We start from the raw sequence: 19,504 nt of genomic DNA on the forward strand, positions 1-19,504 counted from the left end.
AGTTTTTGATGTCATAATAATAGGTATCACACATGCTCTTAAGTTTTTGATTCAACATTTTACTTAAGTATAGTGATTACAAGACACAAAATTTCTAGTTGTGACATGATACGTGTTCCTCCAGCTATGCCTCGTGTAGTTCCTTCTCTTTGGTATGCCCCGCATACTAGGGCTTTTCCCAAAATCCTAATTCTTCCGAAGGCTATAACTTACTCGATACAACTCCGATTCAAACCATTAATATATCCATAGAAAGGTATCGAGACGCTCAACACTATTATAAATTCTTGCCTATCGTAAAATATCCTGAACTAAAATCCATTTCCATAAAAGCCTGAGCCAAAAAATTACCGAAATACCCTTTTACCCAAAAACTCAACTAAATCCCCAAGCAACCAAGATACATATCTAACTCCAATTGGGTCTAAAACTCAACCCCTCAGGTATCCGTAGCTTGATAGCACTTAATCTTTTGATGACCAATTCAAAACTGGGAACAATTCGAATTAGGATATTACACAAATTGTCTTTGTTGTTTCCCTTGATAACCTACAATATCTTAGACAGCTTCAGTATCCTCATATAGTATTGGGAGCATGTTTGTTTGGTGCCCAGTCTTCAAGCATATCCATCAAGCTTTAATCTTTGGCTCGATACCTTTGTCTTTCGTCAGTAGAGGAATGGATTTTGTTAATTCTGAAATTTGTGTTTTGAGATGAGGATTACTTATCTCTTTCAGTCCCCTTGGTTGATCTAGGTACCATTCTTCTTCATTTGCAGAGTGATTGATTATATTGCTAACTTTTCAATTAACGCCCATATTTCAGTTGGTGTCATATCTCCTAATGATCCACTGCTTGAAGCATTGATAAGACGTCTCTCCATGGGTGTAAGGCCTTCCTATAATCATTGATATAGATGATAGTTAATTATATCATGTTGCGAGTGTCGAACTAGTAACTTCTTGAAATGCTCCCAGTATGTATGAAGAACTTCTTTTTTGTAAAAGTGTGTTACTTCATCCCAGAACAGACAACATGAAACTGCTTGAGAAATTTGTATGGTTCCTCATTCTAAATGCCTCGAAACGTGGGGAGTAAATGAATTAATCCAGACTTCAACTCAAATTTGTGGGCATCGGGAAAGGTAATGTAGAAAGGTTATTATGTAACCTGTTGTGTGGCCCATTCTCTAAGAGTTTTCTTTTGGCCTTCTCCGTCACTCATGGATGATTTTGGGGAGTCGGGTTCAAAGGGTTCAGGTGTTTCTAATTTTATGGATCATGATGAGTATGTTTTATATGGACGGTGAGAAGGTGAGGATGGAGGTGAATTCAGAAAAGATGAAATGGTTATTTCAGGCACGTTCCACAAGGGACTGCCTTACGGATCAGTTTTCTCTGAAGTTAGGGAAGATGTTGATGTGAAGAAACCCATCAAGGATTTATGTTGAGCTTCTTCTTTTCTGAGCTTTCTCAATGTCTTCTCTATCTCTGGATCGAATGTTAGTGGTGTACATGTATGTGAAGATCTTGGCATAAAACAATTAGTATTTGTTGTGCCCCCGAAAACAACGCTAATTTGTAAAGATGGTGTCGTAAGTGCCTAACAAATAATAAATATCCATGAAAATATTGCTAAAATATTGCATTAAGGGATAGTATTGTAAAGTAGAGTTCAATCTATAGGGACACGTCCTAAGATCTATGTATGTGTAAGGCACGCACTAGTCTGACAATAAATTAAATGTGTGTGTGTGTGGGGGGGGGGGGGTGGCGGGTTGATGATTAAAATTAATATTAAATGAGAAATTATAAAAATGCAACTAATAACTTATGAAATTTCAAATGATTAAAAGCAATTTCAATTTTGTGGTGACTCTCCTAATCATTCAAGTAACCCTCAACTTGATTGTTTGAATTATGCACTGTCTTAACTAGTACTAAAAATCATTAACAAGCTCTAATAATCTTCTTTTATCAAAAATTTTAACAAAAACATGCTCTTTGAATTAAACCTTACTTTTTATTAACTTAACTGAACAAGCTCTTATTTAATTTACAAAAGTAGCATTAATCACAATGTAAAATTCCTAGTAAAGTTTAAAGTTCAATAGTTATCATTGGCTCAGAAGCATAACAACTTGTTCAATTAGTTTATGTTATAATTAAATCTTAGCATAGAACCAATCTAATATTCGTTACTTATTAGTGATTAATTAAGACAATTACGGATCCTAACAACCAATTAACTAGAATGATTTATTAACAATTCAACTGACCAACAAAAACTGAATCAAAATCAAACATTATTTAAACACAAAACTGATCAAACTAGACAGTATTCACAATAAAAAAAATCAAGCCTAATGATTACTTGCACGAAAAGTTGAGTCAATGTGAAATTGAAATCTAGGGTTTTTAGCATATCATGGCAAGAAATTGATTACAAATGGTAAAAATAAAGTCTAAATGACAAGTCTTACTAAACAAGATGAATGAGTCAAACTGCAATCTTAAGATCTGGAAAATCGCCGAAAAACTTCATAAAATCGCCAGAAATATCATCTGCAGCAGCCTTCGGTTCGACTGAGAAGACATCACTTATTTATATAGCAGGCTTGGCAATAAATAAAGGCTCTGGCGAGAAGCATGACCTTTGCTTAGGAGGCACGACCCGTGTTTAGAGGCGGAATGAATCCATGCGTAACTAAATGAAGTACATTGCCAAAATGAGACTTTTTTCAGGAGCACGGGCATGAAGCATGACCCGTGCTTGAGTAACTACATTGTGCCTTTCAGACGCAAAATAACAATCTTTTAAATCTCGAAAAATTAGGACATTTGTCATCGAGGAGTAAGCACGACCCATACTTGGGTAGCACGAACTGTGCATGGCCATCGCAGGTCAGACTCCAGAAAATACCACTCAGAAATTGCCAGCTCAAGTGCATGAATGAAGCACGACCCGTGCTTGATATTTTTTCGCATTTAAGGGTCAAAACGTCATTCCAAGCTACTTTCTTCCATTATCTAGCATCATCGGGTACGTTTACCTCCAGCTAAGCTCCAATGCTCCACTCTTACATCCAAAGTCCAACTCCGCATCAAAATCCCTAAAAAATACATTAAAATATAAACAGTACGGGCATTCTTACAAGAAAAAGGCATTGCTCAAATTTTACTAAAAACATGGTTACAAATGCCAAAAAATACGATATAGAATCAGATTAAATATAACCAAAATTTTGCACAAAAATACATCCAATAGTGGTACCCCTAATGCTTACATTTTTTATACTATATGACTCGTAAAGTTAATTTGAAGCTTAACATTGTTGTCACGTCATGTCTCACGCTATTTAGAACCTTGATTGAAATTAAGAGCATCTACAATATATAATTTCATGAAACAGATGGATAAGATGGAATGCTTAGTTAAATCCAACTAAGGGTGTCGAACGGGTAAAATTTTCGGGTTTCGGGTAGAACGGGTATTTCCTTAAGAAAATAATACCCGATACCCGACCTATATTGTAATTCGGGTTTTCGGGTTTCGGGTATTCGGGTTTGAGGTCGGGTTGGGTAATTATCGGGTATACCCGAAAATTTCTTAAATGACACTTATTGATAAAAAATTTTACATGTTGGTTGGTTTAATAAAGAATCGGGTAGAAAAATACTCCATACAATTAATAAGTACATATATAATAACAATACAAATCATTATAATATGTTATGTACTTTTTTAATTCCATTCCGTGCGATAGTGAGAAATTGAGAATTATGATGACGGTTTAGGACTTCAGCTTCAACGTCGTATTCCATTTGCAAGTTTGCTTCGACTGTCGAGTCGCCGTTCATAAGAAGGAAACGAATGTTTTTGTTTTATTTGAAGTGTGCGTACGTGACTGCATTGTATATTTGGTATTATTTAAAAAATGAATTCGGGTATTCGGGTATACCCGAAAATAAATATTCATACCTAAAACCCGACCTATATCATTATCGGGTTAAGCTATTACCCGAATGTTCATACCCATTACCCGTTCTACCCGAATTCGAAAACGGGTCGGGTGGGTAGAACCGGTTTCGGGTTTTTTCGACAGGCCTAAATCCAACTATAATGGGATGTTAAGTTGACATTTAACAATTGAGTTTTTTTGAAACAAAAAAGAAACACTCTAAATAATCTTATTTCTAGACTACATTTTTGTTTGCTATGGGACTTGAACCTCATCCCCTTAGGGGAGAGACACATTTTCAAACACCTCATACAGCTAGGCCAAGAGGCCTTCGGTATAGAGGAGTTTAATGACCATTAAACAGTTCAATGAGATTCTTTTTCAATGATATGGAATGTCATGTCATAAATGAGTTCTTTTAAATATGTTCTATTGAAATTTTGTAAAGTTCAATGTATTTTATGAAAAACTGGAAGAATTTTTTGAAAAGTAGAATGATAATGTTACAATCTGGAATATTGTATAGAAGTCAATGCATCGTAGATGCCTAAGTCGCCATTTAACGATCTTATTATGTTTACAAAACATACATTTAACCCATAGATTCTATAATAATTTGGTTGATACGTCTATCATATATATGAAAAAGAAAGCTTAGTATTATGATCATGAGATGGACCTTCACATGAACAAATAATATACATATTATCGAGGTTCTAATGTTGTCATTGTGATGTCATCGACGGAAGCTAGATTAAGTTGAGGCAAACTTCCTTTGGCAAAAAATGCAGGTTGTTTAGGTTGAGGCAATGCACCTTCTTTATCAAACATCAAAACGACAGATGACATAGTTGGTCTATCTTTTGCAAAATGTTGGACACATAAAAGACCGATATGTACTGAGCGAAGTACTTCGGAGGCTACACATGACTCACGCATATGCGCAGCAAGCAACTCCATCGCCATGCCTTCATCAAAAAGTCTCCACGCCTAAAAAACCGAAATAAGCCGCAAAACAATCATCTTCTATGTAAACTAAATTTTATTCGATGATATTTAAAAGAATAATCGCATTGGAGAAGTAGAAGAAAAAATTGATGGACAAATTTGCAAATAGTTGTAACTTGACAGGGAAAGTTTTGATGTTAAAAAGAAAACTCTAACGTTTTGAGTCCAACAACTAAAAAACCCTTTTCAAGCGTTACAAAACTTACATGTGCAAGAAGATTATCACTGTCATTCTGATGAGAGAATCCTCTATTTTTTTTCCCACTCACAATTTCCAACACAAGAACACCAAAACTGAAGACATCTGATTTTTCTGAGAAAATCCCATCTACAGCATATTCTGGTGCTATGTAACCCCTGAAGGAAAATTTATGGAGATTTAAACATATGACTTGAAGAAGTAAAATTTATAAAGAAAGTTGCATGGTTAATTTATGAATTCTTACAAAGTTCCAACTACATTGTTCGTATTTGCTTCATTTTCATGTTCTCTAAACATTCTTGCAAGACCAAAGTCTGATATCTTTGGGTTCATGTCAACATCCAACAAAATATTGCTTGTTTTGAGATCTCGATGAACAATTTTAAATCGTGAATCTTGATGAAGATAAAGGAGTCCTCGAGCAATCCCATGAATGATACGAAAACGATCTGACCAACCTAGTATGAAACTTTTGATTTTATCTGCACAACATAAGTTATCAGTATGATTTACCTTAAGAAAAAATTGAAAAACAAGCAATTAAGGCGAAGAAACATGTTTCATAGACTGTAGAGTTGTACCAAATATGAATGAGTCCAGACTTTTGTTAGGCATGTACTCGTATATTAACATGTTTTCATCTCCTTGAATGCAGTATCCCAAAAGCTTTACAAGATTTCGATGTTGAAGCTTAGCAATGAATTTAACTTCATTTTTAAACTCTCCAATTCCCTGTCTTGAAGTTTTGGATAATCTTTTCACAGCTATTTCTCGTCCGTCATCAAGCACACCCTAAAGATCAAAGGGTATTTCAGATATTGAACAAAAAAAATAAGATTCTGTTTAACAAATATAAAATCAATTAAACGTTTATGAGAATAAAAAGAACTACTGGTAGCTGTTGACAGTCTTACCTTGTAAACAGGACCAAAACCACCTTGTCCAAGTTTTTTGTCATTTGCAAAATCATTAGTGGATTTCGATATCTTAGTCAGGCTAAAAGCCGTTAACTCTGTATCATCATCTTGGCTATCCATGATATACTCTTCATCAATGGTTTGAACTAGTACATGCAAATGGTAACAAACCAAACTAATATATGTTAAATGAACGATTCACATTTCAAATTATTATTGTTGACATTTACTCTATAAATAACCAAAATAATTACCTGGTATTTTTTTCACTCGTGATCTTTTATTTTTTCTCCTACCATACAAGATTGCTAAAATCAAGATCACCATAACAAGAATAGATAAGATCGACACCACCACTATGATTGTTTGCCTCTTTTTGTTGGAACCAGCTGGTCTGGAGGTAAATTCCGGTATTGATTGAACTATTAGCAAAAACATAACAAATTAATAATCTTTGAAACCTTGAACGAACATGAGCTGTTATTTGTCAAAAGAACCGGTAAGATTGTCAAAAAAAATACACATTAAAAACCCAAACTGGATCTTTGAAAGTCGTTTATTATCATGAAATTAAAATCAGCTTCTACCTGTCAAGTCGGAGACAGCCATTCTTACAAAAAGGTCCTGGCTTTCATCCACTGTTCGGATATCCATTAGATCACCGAACCACAGCAAGCATCCGCTTCCGTTCATTCGAATATCAATATTCGAATACGCGTTACACGAGCAATTCTGCTTGCATGCTGTCTCACATTCACCAAGTGTCATGCTCCTATTGAACCATGCACGCCGAGTGTCTGGCAATTTAACATTATTAAACACACGAAAGCCATCCCCATTCGAACAACTTAAAGCTGTTCTACGGCGACACCCACTTGACCACTGGGATGCACTCCATTCGTCTGGGTTTCGTGGTTCGAACCCTTCCATACAACTACAAAGAGGTGAGTTCTTTGGGTCGCACCTTCCATTTGAACCACATAGCGCGAAAAGGCTACACATGTCGATATTCGCGCTCGAGTATAGGAACCACATCTGTGTTCGTTCATTCCAGTTCATTCGTAACGGGATGCCTTCTGGAGTGAAGTAGATGCGGGTCACGACTGAAGTATTAACAAGTGTGAACCAATAGTACACCTCCTTATCATTCATAACAAAGTCGTGTGTGTATATGGAGTTTGAAATATGAGTAGGAATGCCATTGAACGTAAGACCATTCCATGGTCCAAACCTCGAGTAAGGAACAGAATCTCTTTCTACCCACAATTGTGGGTACCCGTTTGTATTCATCAACGCTTCATACAGGCCAGGTGAAGGATCGTCGACGCTCTTCCATGATGACAACCGCCTATCTAACCCAGAGATCAGGTCCTTCCCTAATTTTATCCCGGGAAGGAACATGTCTCCAGGGTGATCAAAACTTTGCCAAATCAAACTTCCTTCGCCACTTTGATCTCTAACAACAAGATTTCCAGGGTTCAAAAGTTGTGCCACCGGATTTATGGTTGGGGGAGATACCGGGCCAGGGTTAGATGACCAGACGACGGTGTTGTTGCTACCAGCGATAACCAATAGGGATCCGTTGGTGTCAACTCTGAAGACACCTGACGAGTCTCTTATTGGTGTCTCCCTGTTAGCAACCCATGCCACTGTCAGTGGGGATTTGTTCTTGTACCATATCCCCAAATACCGATTTGTAATGTTTCCGCGACTAAAAAACCCGAGTTCATACATTTCATCGGCTGAAACAAGGGTATCCCCATCACGGAGAGTTTGATTAGCTGTTATGGTGTCTTGTGCCCTACAAATTCCCAAATAAGACATCAGGAGACCAAAAAATAAGAAATAATGAAGGATCTCCATTGAAGTTTTCTTTGGAGAATTGTTAATTCATTTTTTCTTCAACTGCAGATTGTTAATTTATTTGGAATATATTCATTTTGTCAAAGAAGGCTGTGAGGCTAAGGGTTGACCTGATGAGTGGTTCTCCAAGATTTTGCTCCAGAATTTGGACTTAGACAGGAGCATGCATTTGGTCGTCGACACCAGCACCACACCCCACTTGCTACGTCGGTCATGAGGTTACCTCTGACTTTTTTGGAATTCAATCCAAGGTTTAAGCTTATGGGAATGAATAGTACAAAAAAAATCCTATTATTGACAGCTAATTCGGCGGATTTCAATGGGGACCAAAATTTTACAGAAAAACAAAAAATCCCGTGGATAATTTTTAAGAAAAATAGGACAATTACATCAAAATTATAATTTAACATTGTATTTTTTTTTTTGTCAAAATATGTGTTTTTAATCTTTTACACTTGACCAGTTAATCCAGTTACCTGTTGATGTGGCATAATGATATGTCAGTTTTGATGACGTAGCATGCTGACATGACATGCTGATGTGTCAAATTTGAATTATTTCCCGAGACACTAAATTTTCACTTTTTTTTTTTTTTTTTTTTTTTCATTTTGATACTAAGTTTAGTTTTTTCTTTCAATTTCAACAATCTGTTTTTTTTTTTTTCAAAATCGAATATCATTTTTTCCAATTTTATCTAATGTTGCCATTTTTCCATTTGAAACCGTATAAAGATTTTTTTAATACATTTTAAACCGTATAGATACTTTTTTTTCTTTTAAAAGACATAATTTTGTATAAATACAAGGTTTTTTTACATTCAAACCGTAATTTTATGTATAAATATGTATTAGTTATATAAAAAACTTTATTTTATATTGAACATGTAACTTTAAAATGAATTTGGAGGTTTGAAGTGTAACATCCTGTTTCCCGTCATTTTATATTTCAGGGTCGTGAGTCGGCAGTCGATTGTGTAAAAGCTTTGGACCTTAAGGTGGTAAATATTAGACCTTGTGGAAGGAGGCAATGATGGATGAGAGATCTAACCCTTGAATTGTGTTTTGGGCCGATGGGTAAAAAGGTAAAAGGCATAGGTCGGGGTCCTTGCATGAAATATGGATTTTTGTTTGAGAAGTTTTTAGCCCAAGATATTTAGATATTATTGTAGAGCTCTTCAACATCTTTCTATGGATATAAAAAACGTTGAAAACGGAGTTGAAAGGAAGAAGTTATGGCCGTTTGAGGCTGTGGTGATTTTTGGGCTAGCCACGAACGCTGGGCTTACAGGGAGTACCCTTGGCGTACTAAGGTGTCCCAAATACACTAGGCGTATCAGGAGTACGTGATCAGTACCTAAACGCTATTTTCGTGGTTTGAGCCATATTTAAGCTCCTTAACTTCCCCAAACCCACTCCATTCTTATCCTCCACCTCTCCAACACCCACTCTTGAAATTCTAACCCTAGTTTGAACCTTGTGAGCAAAAAGGTGTTTTAAGTGCTTTGGAGTGTTCTTGGTGTTAAATAAGGTGTCTAAGTCCATAACTATTTCTGGTATGTACTTGACCCGACCCGACATGGTCAATTTGGGTTGCATGGCACCATGCAATTGGATAGACTAAATGAGAGAAATAACACTTGTGGTTTATTAATATATTATAAGTTCTAATATATTAATAATATTATTTAATTAGTTTGATCAAGAATTAATTAAGTGATCAAAAGATAACTAATTGAATATATGGGTTGATTATGTAAATCATCCATAACTTATATAGTGGGCTAAGAGGCTCCATGGATAATCAAGTTGGGTTAAACCCATTGGATGCTCCATGGAGGCCCCATGGGAGTTACATACCCATGGGTCATGCAAATGAAGAGTCATGACACATTAGGGTTTACATGGTGTAACCCTAAATGTGTCAACACTATATATAGCTCATGTTTCTCCCAAAATCGGCTAGACATGCATGCTTGAGGGCTAGAGCCGATTTTCGAGTGTTACACTTTCTCTCCAAGTTTACTTCATAGCATTTGGTGTTGTGTGACGCATTTTAGGCATCACACTTGGGGTGCTAGGCTCACAAGGTTTCAAGGATCAAAATCAACAAGGTATGTAGTTCTATCTTTCATTTAAGTTAAAATTGTTCCCCATGTATGCTAGATAGGATCATAACCTTGGAAATCAACTTTGCATGAGAATTAGACAAAAATAGATCCAAGGTTATTAGGGTTGCATGTACACTTAGGAAGTGTTAGAATGCTCAAAACCCATCAGTGGTATCAGAGCCTAGGCTTGTTTGTTTGATACTTGATGCAAAATTGTTGAAAAAAGTCGATTTTGTGCAATCTGCCTGATGAACTCGCCGAGTCCATGGGGGGACTCGCCGAGTTCACGTGTATCTTCATCCTACTCTTCGAGTAGGTTTGTGCACTTGACGAGTAGGAGCCTCAGAATGCAAATTGTTGACTTTTGCTGCTGGAAATGGACTAGAAACATTACCCTAAACTGTTTTGGTGTTATTAAACTTGTTTTAGATGGTGTCATGTTTGTTCTAATCCATTTACAATGGCTAATATCAATTTTCATGATTATATGTGTTCATATGGTCTTGAAACTTTGATATGGATATTCATGTTCTTGATCTTATGAATTTAGATGATCATAGGAATTACTTGTAACCTACTTGGTAGTTTAATTCTTGGTCATAATGTGTTTTAATAGAGTCCATAACTTGTCCTCAAGTTATGAAAAACCAAGAGTCACACTTGAATTAAAACCATTAAAAGAACACAAGAGTTATAAAAATGAAGAGTCTTCATTTTAATACTCAATTAAATTCATAAGTTATGAGAAATGAAAAGTTTTGAAAGTTTACAAAACTTGCCCTCAAGTTTCGGAACAAGTAAAGTCTTGATTAAAACTTTAGTTCCAACCCTTAGAATTTTAAAAGTTAAAATTCAACTCTTATACTTATAATATTATAAGTTAATAGTGTATATATATATATATATATATATATATATATATATATATATATATATATGTATAAGATCAAAGTCGTCTTACCGCTAGTACGCCTCATTCACGAAGCCAGTCTACAAGGTGGGTATAAGGTTGTTACCTATAAAATGGCAACTTAATGGGTGTCCACTCTCACCCACCGCTTGCTTGACTGGTGGAGGGTCGTTAGGCGAACGAGTAGGACAATGACTTAAAAATTCTCATTAAAAGTATAATGATTATTATAAAGTAACTAAATGTTTTATAAATTCCCAATCTTAGTTACTTTAGGAAAAATGTGAATAAGGTGTTAATCTATTAAATTACACTTTGCACCTTGTTTAAGTCGTTGGTGGAGCTTGTGCGGTTTACCGGCACACTAACTTGGACTTAACAAGGAGGCAAAGGGTGACTTAAGGTTTTTCATAAGGTCGGAAGGAGCGCGTGTGGTTTACCGGCACAACAATTAAGTGAAAAACATTAAGGGTACCAAGTAATTTGCATGGTTACTTCACACCTTGTTTTGTGATCCTCGGTATCCCAGTCACAAAACATGAAGGGCACGCTCGAGATTGAAACATGCCATTGAAAAGTTCAACGAATCTCAAAGAATCTAGGAATTTCTAAAAACCTAATAAAACCTAATAATTTAATATTTCGTTTTCATGGTGGAAATTGGTGAATCGTCATTCACCTACCTTTCAAATATGTTATAACTTGGATTATGACATCCCTCTTCTAGGTTATAATATATTGTGATTGGATCCTAGCCTTAATATTACATTTGGGTGTTTTATTAAGGAGTATCCCTATATCTAAACTACACTTATCTTTCTTCTCTTCAGATGTCTTCTAATAATTCTACTCCTGGCCCAAATCCTACTGGCTCCTTCTCTCTCATGAACCTTTGTGGGAGAGTCATCTTTGATGGATCCAACTTTACTGACTGGATCAGAAACATCAGGATGGTCACTCGTTACGAGAACAAGGAATATGTTCTTGACAAGGATCTTAAGGTGCCTGAGCCAACTGCTACTCCTGAGGAGCTTGCTGAATATGAGGTTCATGAAAGAGATGCTACAAAAGTGGCATGCATCATGATGGCCACCATGACAGCCGAGCTCCAAAAGTCCTATGAGGACTACTATCCTTTTGAGATACACTGGGATTTGATGGACCACTACGATCAGAGTGCTTGTCAAGAGCGATATGAAATCACCTCCTCTATGATCACAACCCGAATGAAAGATGGTGAACCCATCACAAGCCACATGCAGAAAATGCAAAGGTATGTGGATCGATTGATGAAGTTGAATGTGAACTTCCCTGAGGAGTTGGCAATAGATATTATTTTGTACTCCTTACCTTCATGTTATGATCAATTCTGCATGACATACCACATGAATAAGGAGGAAGTTACACTTAGTAAACTTTAGGGACTCCTAAAGACAGCATAATTAGGTCTTAAAGGTAAGTCGGTTGTGACCACTCCTACTCCTACTCCAAACTCCTCAATTGTCCTGACAATTGGGAAATGGAAAGGGAAGAAGAGGAAGAACTCCTCGAAGGGTACCAAGGGGAAGACCCTTGATGGATCCTCTTCCAACGAAACCAAGAAAGGTTCCGTTACATCTTTTTCTGATCCCAAAGAGGCTGAATGCTTCTATTGCCATGAAAAGTCGCACTGGAAGCGAAAATGCCCAAAGTACCAGCAAGATTTGAAGGATGGGAAAGTGAAACCCAACCATATAGGTATTTACACTATATCATCTAATAATTCACTCTATTCTAACTCTTGGGTCCTTGATACTGGTTGCGGTATTCATATTTGTTCTGAATTACAGGGACTAAGAAGAAGTAAGAATGTGGAGCATGGAAAGATAAACTTGATCATGGGGAATAGGAAAGTTTCACCTGTCACCAAGATTGGAGTTTATACTTTGTTGCTTAGTAGTGGATTTACTTTAGATTTGAATAAGTGTTGTTATTCGCCAGAAATGGCAAGAAATGTTATTTCCTTTCATGCTTTGTATAAACAAGGTTTTACCTTTTCTTTGGATAATGAAATTGGTGGAATAAATGCTTTCTTTAATAATGTGTTTTATTTTAAAGCATTACCTTGTGATGGTGTGTATGAAGTTGTGTCTGTTGTAGATAATCTAGGAAATAATGTATTGTGTATTGATTCTACTAATGATAATAACTTGGATAAAGCATCATTATGGCATTGTCGTCTTGGACATATAAGCAAGAAACGCATAGGCCAACTCCAAAAGGATGGAGACTTGGAATCATTTGACCTAAAGTCAGATGATAGTTATGAATCATGCTTACTTGGAAAAATGACAAAGTCACCCTTCACAGGTTCTTGTGCTAGGGGTGAAGGTTTGTTGGATCTTGTACACACGGATGTGTGTGGACCCTTCAAACATGCCACAAGAGATGCTAATCGTTATTATGTGACTTTTACTGATGATTACAGTAGATATGGATATGTCTACTTAATCAAGCATAAGTCAGAGACTTTTGAAAGGTTTAAAGAGTTTAAACAGGAAGTCGAGAATCAATTGGGCAGGAACATTAAGATGCTTCGATCCAATCGTGGTGTTGAGTATCTTAGTACCGAGTTCCTCGACTATCTTAGGGAATGTGGGAATGTCTCACAATTGACACCTCCCAGGACACCGCAGTTGAATGGTGTGGCTGAGAGGCGTAATCGTACCTTGTTGGATATGGTTCGTTCCATGATGAGTCGAGCTTTGCTACCAATCTCATTTTGGGGGTATGCCTTAGAGACTGCCACCCATATCCTTAATATGGTCCCTACAAAGAAGGTTGCCAAAACACCTCACGAGATGTAGACTGGAAAAGTTCCTAGTCTAGCCCACATCAAGGTTTGGGGTTGCGAGGCTTTCGTGAGACGCGAGACTCATGACAAGCTCGAACCTCAAAGCGAGAGGTGTATTTTCATCGGCTACCCACAAAAATCCTTTGGTTACCTCTTTTACAGACCTAGTGAGAATGTGGTCTTTGTAGCAAGGAGGGCTGTCTTTCGAGAGAGATAGTTCATAAGCCAAGGAAACAGTGGGAGGCTAATTAACCTTGAAGAACTTCAATAGTCAAGTGGTGAAGGAACCTCAAACCCTAGCAACCAACTTGAGGAGGAAACTCATATTGTACCTCCAATTGTACCTCTGAGGCGTTCCACAAGGGTTAGGAATGTACTCGAGCATTACTATGGATTCCATATTACTGCGGAAGGTGATACACTTATCAGTGATGAGACACTGATAGGTTTGGATGAACCTAACAGCTATGCGGAAGCCATGGTAGGCCCCGAGTCTACTAAATGGAAAGAGGAAATGGATAGCGAGATACAGTCCATGTATGTTAATCAGGTCTGGGACTTGGTTGAAAATGTACCAGGTCGTAAGACAGTTGGGTGCAAATATATCTTCAAGAAGAAGACCGACATGGATGGTAATGTACACACCTATAAGGCACGATTAGTTGCAAAGGGCTTTTCTCAAACTCCAGGAGTTGATTATGATGAGACCTTTTCACCAGTAGCCAAGGTTAAGTCTATTAGGGTATTGTTAGCCATAGCTGCATTTCATGACTATGAAATATGGCAAATGGATGTCAAAACCGCTTTCCTTAATGGAAAGTTGGTTGAGGATGTTTACATGAATCAGCCAGAGGGTTTTGTCAGCACAGAGTACCCTAATAGAGTGTGTAAGCTTGAGAAATCCATTTATGGATTAAAGCTAGCACCTCGTAGATGGAATCTTTGCTTTGATGAGAAAGTCAAAGACTTTGGCTTTTCAAGAAGTGAAGATGAATCTTGTGTATATGTTAAGGCTAGTGGGAGTATAGTTAGCTTTTTGGTACTGTATGTGGATGACATACTACTCATAGGAAATGACATCCCAACCCTGCAGGAAGTTAAGTCCTGGCTTGGGAAGTGTTTTGCTATGAAGGACCTAGGAGAAGCTGCCTATATTCTAGGGATAAGGATCTTAAGAGACCGGAGTAAAAGACTAATTGGACTTAGTCAGAGTACATACTTGGATAAGGTGCTGAAGAGACTCAGCATGCAAGATTCCAAGAAAGGAGAGTTACCCATCCAGAGTAACACTAGACTGAGTAAGACTCAGAGCCCGAGTACTGAGGTAGAGATAGCTGAAATGAGTCGTATACCTTATGCTTCGGCAGTAGGCTCGATCATGTATACTATGACCTGTACTCACCCTTATGTAGCCTTTGCTTTAAGCATGGTTAGCAGGTATCAGGGGAACCCTGGTAAGGCTCACTAGATAGCGATAAAGAATATTCTCAAGTACCTGCGGAGGACTAAGGACTGGGTCCTTACCCTTGGTGGGAGTGATGACTTGAGAGTTGTAGGGTATAGTGATGCTAGCTTCCAGACTGATAGGGATAATTTCCGATCTCAGTCGGGCTGGGTCTTTACCTTAAATGGAGGAGCAATCTCTTGGAAAAGTTCCAAGCAGGAGACAGTGGCTTATTCAACTTGCGAATCAGAGTATATAGCGGCAAGCGAGGCAGAAAAAGAGGCTATATGGCTAAAGAACTTCATTGAAGACCTTGGAGTTGTACCAGCTATATCGAAGCCCATAGAGATCTTCTTGTTGGATTAGTGTCTAAGTCCATAACTATTTTGGTATGTACTTGACCCGATTATGAGCATGGTCCTTTTGGGTTGCCTTCATCATAGCAGTATGTAGGATGATTTAAGGAGAGAAAGGTTTAAATATGATTTATTAATATATTATAAGAATAATATATTAAAGGAGAAATCATATTGTTTAATTAATATTAGTCAAGAATTAATTGTTAATTAATTTTGTGGCTAAAAGAGATTAATTAAACTTAGGGGACTGGACTGCAATTATTGGATAATTGAGTTATTGGGCTAAGGAATGCTAAAGGAACAAGGGGTGAACGAAATTATGATGGAAGCCCATCATATTTTCGTCCATGGCCTTATCCAGAAGATTCCATGGGCTGCTTAGAGTTTAAACTGTCCATTAGGGTTTTGACTGAAACCCTAGCAGGCCACACGAGTATATAAAGGACCCCTTAGGCCCCAAAAACGTGGACAACACTTCCATTAGGGTTTCCAGCCGTTTTTGGTGCCTCCCCTCTCTTCTCCTCTTCATCCAAGTTGCATAAGGTGTTTGTGACTCCATTAGAGGTGCAGCACTTGAGGCACTAAGCTTTCTAAGGCCAATCCAAGCAAGGAATTGATTGTTATTGCTATATAACAATCAAAGGTAATTCTATAAACCCTAATTCAGTTTATAATATGTTAGATCTAAGTTTGTTAGTCTTGGATTCAAAGCATGTTCAATAGAGAAACCTAGATCCAAGCATTAGGGTTTGTATGAGCACATAGGATTGTTCATATGCATAAAACCTATCAGTGGTATCAGAGCCTTGATTGGTTTCAGTTGTATGTGATGCTTAACTGCTTTATTTGCTGGAAAATCGATTTTTGGCCTCTGCCCGACCTGACTCGGCGAGTCAGTGGAGAACTCGGCGAGTCAGTCCCTGACTCGGCAAGTCCAGGGGTCAGACAGATGGAATTCCGGGTTTTTGCTGCTGTTTTGACTTGGATTTGATACCTAATTCGTTTTTTGAAGTTAAAATCCGATTTTTATCTTAAATTAGTGATTATCCTTGCCAAAACAATAGATAATTTCAAATCTTTTAAATAAAAGTTTGTTTATATGATAAATATGGATTATTTCAAATTATTTGGTAATTATCTAATGACTAAAATAAGATTAGGTCAAATATAGATAATTGTAAAATTAATTGTTTAATTTGAATTATTTGTTGTTTGATCCCTAATGTTTTGAAATGTTTCAAAACTTGCCTTTAAGTTTTGGAATTTAAAATTTGATTAAAAGTTTAATTTTTGAAATGTTAAATTCTAAAACCCTAGTAATTTGAAAAAGTTCAAATCACACCCTTATGATTTATTAATTAATTAAAGTGTATAATTAAAAGTGATTTAATAAACCCATAAAGTTTTGGTTTACATTTAATTAAATTAAAAGTATAATTTTACTAAATTAAACCACCTAGTATTTTAAACGTGTAAAATACACCCTATACTATATATAACATTAAAAGTCTAATATTATATATGTATGAGTAAACCGTCAGTCTTACCGTTAGTAGGTCTCATTCACGAAGCTGGTCTATAAGGGGTGTTTAAGGAAATTGCCTATAAAATGGCGATTGAATGGGTATCCACTCTTACCCACCGCACTCTTGACTAGTGGAGGGTCGTTAGCCGAACGGGTAGGATAGGACAGAAACCTTCCATTATAAGTATAATGAAGTACAAAGTAACTAAATGCTTTTACAAATTTCCAAATCATAGTTACTTTAGGAAAAATGTGAAATTGTATGCTAACCCATGGAATTACACTTCGTACCCTTGTCAAACGTTAGTGAAGCGTGTGTGGTTAACCGGCACACTAATTTGGGGATGACATTGGTGGCGAAGGGTGGCTCAATGCTTATCATAGATCAATGGAGCGTGTGTGGCTAACCGGCACATTGATTAGGTGATAGTAGCATTGGGCGCACCACGTGATTCGTATGGTTATTCACACCTTGTTTGTGATCCTCGGCATCCCAGTCACAAATAGTAGGGCATAATCGAGATTAAACATGCCATTGAAAAGTTCAATGAATCTCAAAAGATCTAGGAGTTTCAATTCATTTAAAACTTAAACTTCCTTTCGTTTTTCATGGTGGAAATTGGTAAATCGTCATTTACCTAACTTCAAATATTCTGCAACTAGATTACGACATCCTTCTTCTAGGTTGTAGAGTATTGTGTTGGATCCTAGCTTGATGTTTCATTTGGGTGTTGCATCAAGAATTCCAATCAACTTAACTTGAATTTTCTCCCGTTTTGTAGATGTCTGAATCTTACAATGGTCTTCCCAAACCCTTTGGAACAAGCCTTCCAAATGAAGATGACATTCCGAGATACGATCGAGGAAATGAGAGTCATGCTTCACTTCCTCCACCTCCTCCAATTATTCTCCCTGACCCACAAGTTCAATGGCTTGAAAAGTTTAAACTCACTCAATCCCTTTTGGCAAGTAAACACGAAGATGGGAAACCTGTGTGTGCACACGTCTTAGAGATGAAGTCACACATTGATAGGTTAAGCATGTTGGGTGTCGAGATTTCAAGCGAGTTGGCTGTTGACTGGGTTCTTCAGTCACTTCCTGAATCATATAGTGAGTTCGTTAGAGAGTACTATATGATGGACCACGACGTGACCCTAATTGATCTCACCTATTTGCTTATAGCTGCTGAATCAGCAATGATTTGGCATGCTGGTCAAGCAAATTTGTCTAGTGAATCAAACTCCCAAACTTCAATGGACACTGGCAACATTGGAAGTCCAGAAAGAACTAAGCCTGTGATTGTCCGATGTGTTGTGCCAAAGGAGTCCATTTGCTTTTATTGCCATGAGAAGGGGCATTGGAGACGAAGCTGCCCTAACTACCTGAAAGATCTAAGAGATGGGAGAGTCAAGATGTATGGCTCTACTCCAGGTAAAATCCATTACCTAACTCTTTTGAGTTCCTATTCTAGATTCTTAATACATGATGTGATAAGATTACATTTTGATGTTTTGTAGGATCGAAGAAAAGAGAGGAAGCTTGAGGGAAGAAGTGAGCTGAATCTAATCATGAAGAAATGGATTTCGATCGCATTACTTGCAGAATGGATTCTTGAGCTACTACTTGGAGTTAGAATAGATTGTTAAGAAATATGTAATAACATAGTTTTTCAATTGAATTGCATTGTAAGGACAAAATTTTTTCCGCAATAAAATGAATTTTGATTTTATCTTATTTATTTATCCTTGCAATGGCATGTATGAAAAAATTGATGTTTGAATGTTTCTATTATTAGCAACAATGGATTTGATTCTTAATTATGTTATTTGTGGAAATGTCAAAAGTTTACCAAATAGGGAAAGTTTCTCATCGCCCAAGTTTCAATTGGACAGAAACTTGGAATCATGCAATGTGCATTATATGATGAATGAAAAACTTTCACATTTGGGAAACTTAGACTAATTCTTTGGCAAAGTGTCAATTGAAGGACTAGGAGATCGAGTACACTAGGTCGTACGTTGATCAAGTCTACCACAAGAGTGACAAAGATATTCGTCATATTTACTAAAGTTTAGTAAATATGGTTATACTTATAAGATTGAGTATTATTCTGAGTTAACTGAAATAGTTTCAATCAATAGCAGAACGAATAAGAAGAATCAAGAAGGCAGAAAGATAAAAGTTTCTCCATTCTAAGAAGAAGGGAGAGTACCTTTTATTGTGTTTTATGATGAAGTCTTAATGATTAAGAACCATATCTAAATTGATCCTCTAAGTGAGTCTTAGTGCATTTGCATGTCTAAGAAGAGGAATCGGGAATTGTAGAAATGGTTAAATAAAAGAGTCAATCATACTTCATTCCAATATCAAGTC

General features: G+C 36.8%; 1 protein-coding gene across 1 annotated transcript; it reads right to left on the reverse strand.

Annotated features, from left to right (window-relative positions):
* Positions 1-4,455: 4,455 nt before the first annotated feature.
* On the reverse strand, positions 4,456-8,041 carry LOC111917961 (G-type lectin S-receptor-like serine/threonine-protein kinase At4g27290). Its single transcript, XM_023913602.3, has 7 exons — positions 6,678-8,041; positions 6,345-6,512; positions 6,088-6,236; positions 5,755-5,965; positions 5,418-5,655; positions 5,178-5,328; positions 4,456-4,953 (listed from the first exon to the last, which is right to left on the reverse strand). Exons 1-7 carry the CDS (start codon positions 7,951-7,953, stop codon positions 4,669-4,671), a joined length of 2,478 nt encoding a protein of 825 aa, XP_023769370.1. The 5' UTR covers positions 7,954-8,041; the 3' UTR covers positions 4,456-4,668.
* Positions 8,042-19,504: the final 11,463 nt, after the last annotated feature.

The sequence above is a fragment of the Lactuca sativa genome, chromosome 2 (assembly GCF_002870075.4).
Source record: "Lactuca sativa cultivar Salinas chromosome 2, Lsat_Salinas_v11, whole genome shotgun sequence".
NCBI classification, from domain to species: Eukaryota; Viridiplantae; Streptophyta; class Magnoliopsida; order Asterales; family Asteraceae; genus Lactuca; species Lactuca sativa.

What these genes read in the sequence shown, in the direction of transcription:
- LOC111917961 (XM_023913602.3), bottom strand. Translation starts at nt 7,953, where the DNA reads ATGGAGATCCTTCATTATTTCTTATTTTTTGGTCTCCTGATGTCTTAT. An exon ending in ACGAGTGAAAAAAATACCAG is followed by an intron (nt 6,237 to 6,344) that starts GTAATTATTTTG and finishes TGCATGTACTAG; the next exon opens with TTCAAACCATTGATGAAGAG. An exon ending in GTTTTGGTCCTGTTTACAAG is followed by an intron (nt 5,966 to 6,087) that starts GTAAGACTGTCA and finishes TTTGATCTTTAG; the next exon opens with GGTGTGCTTGATGACGGACG.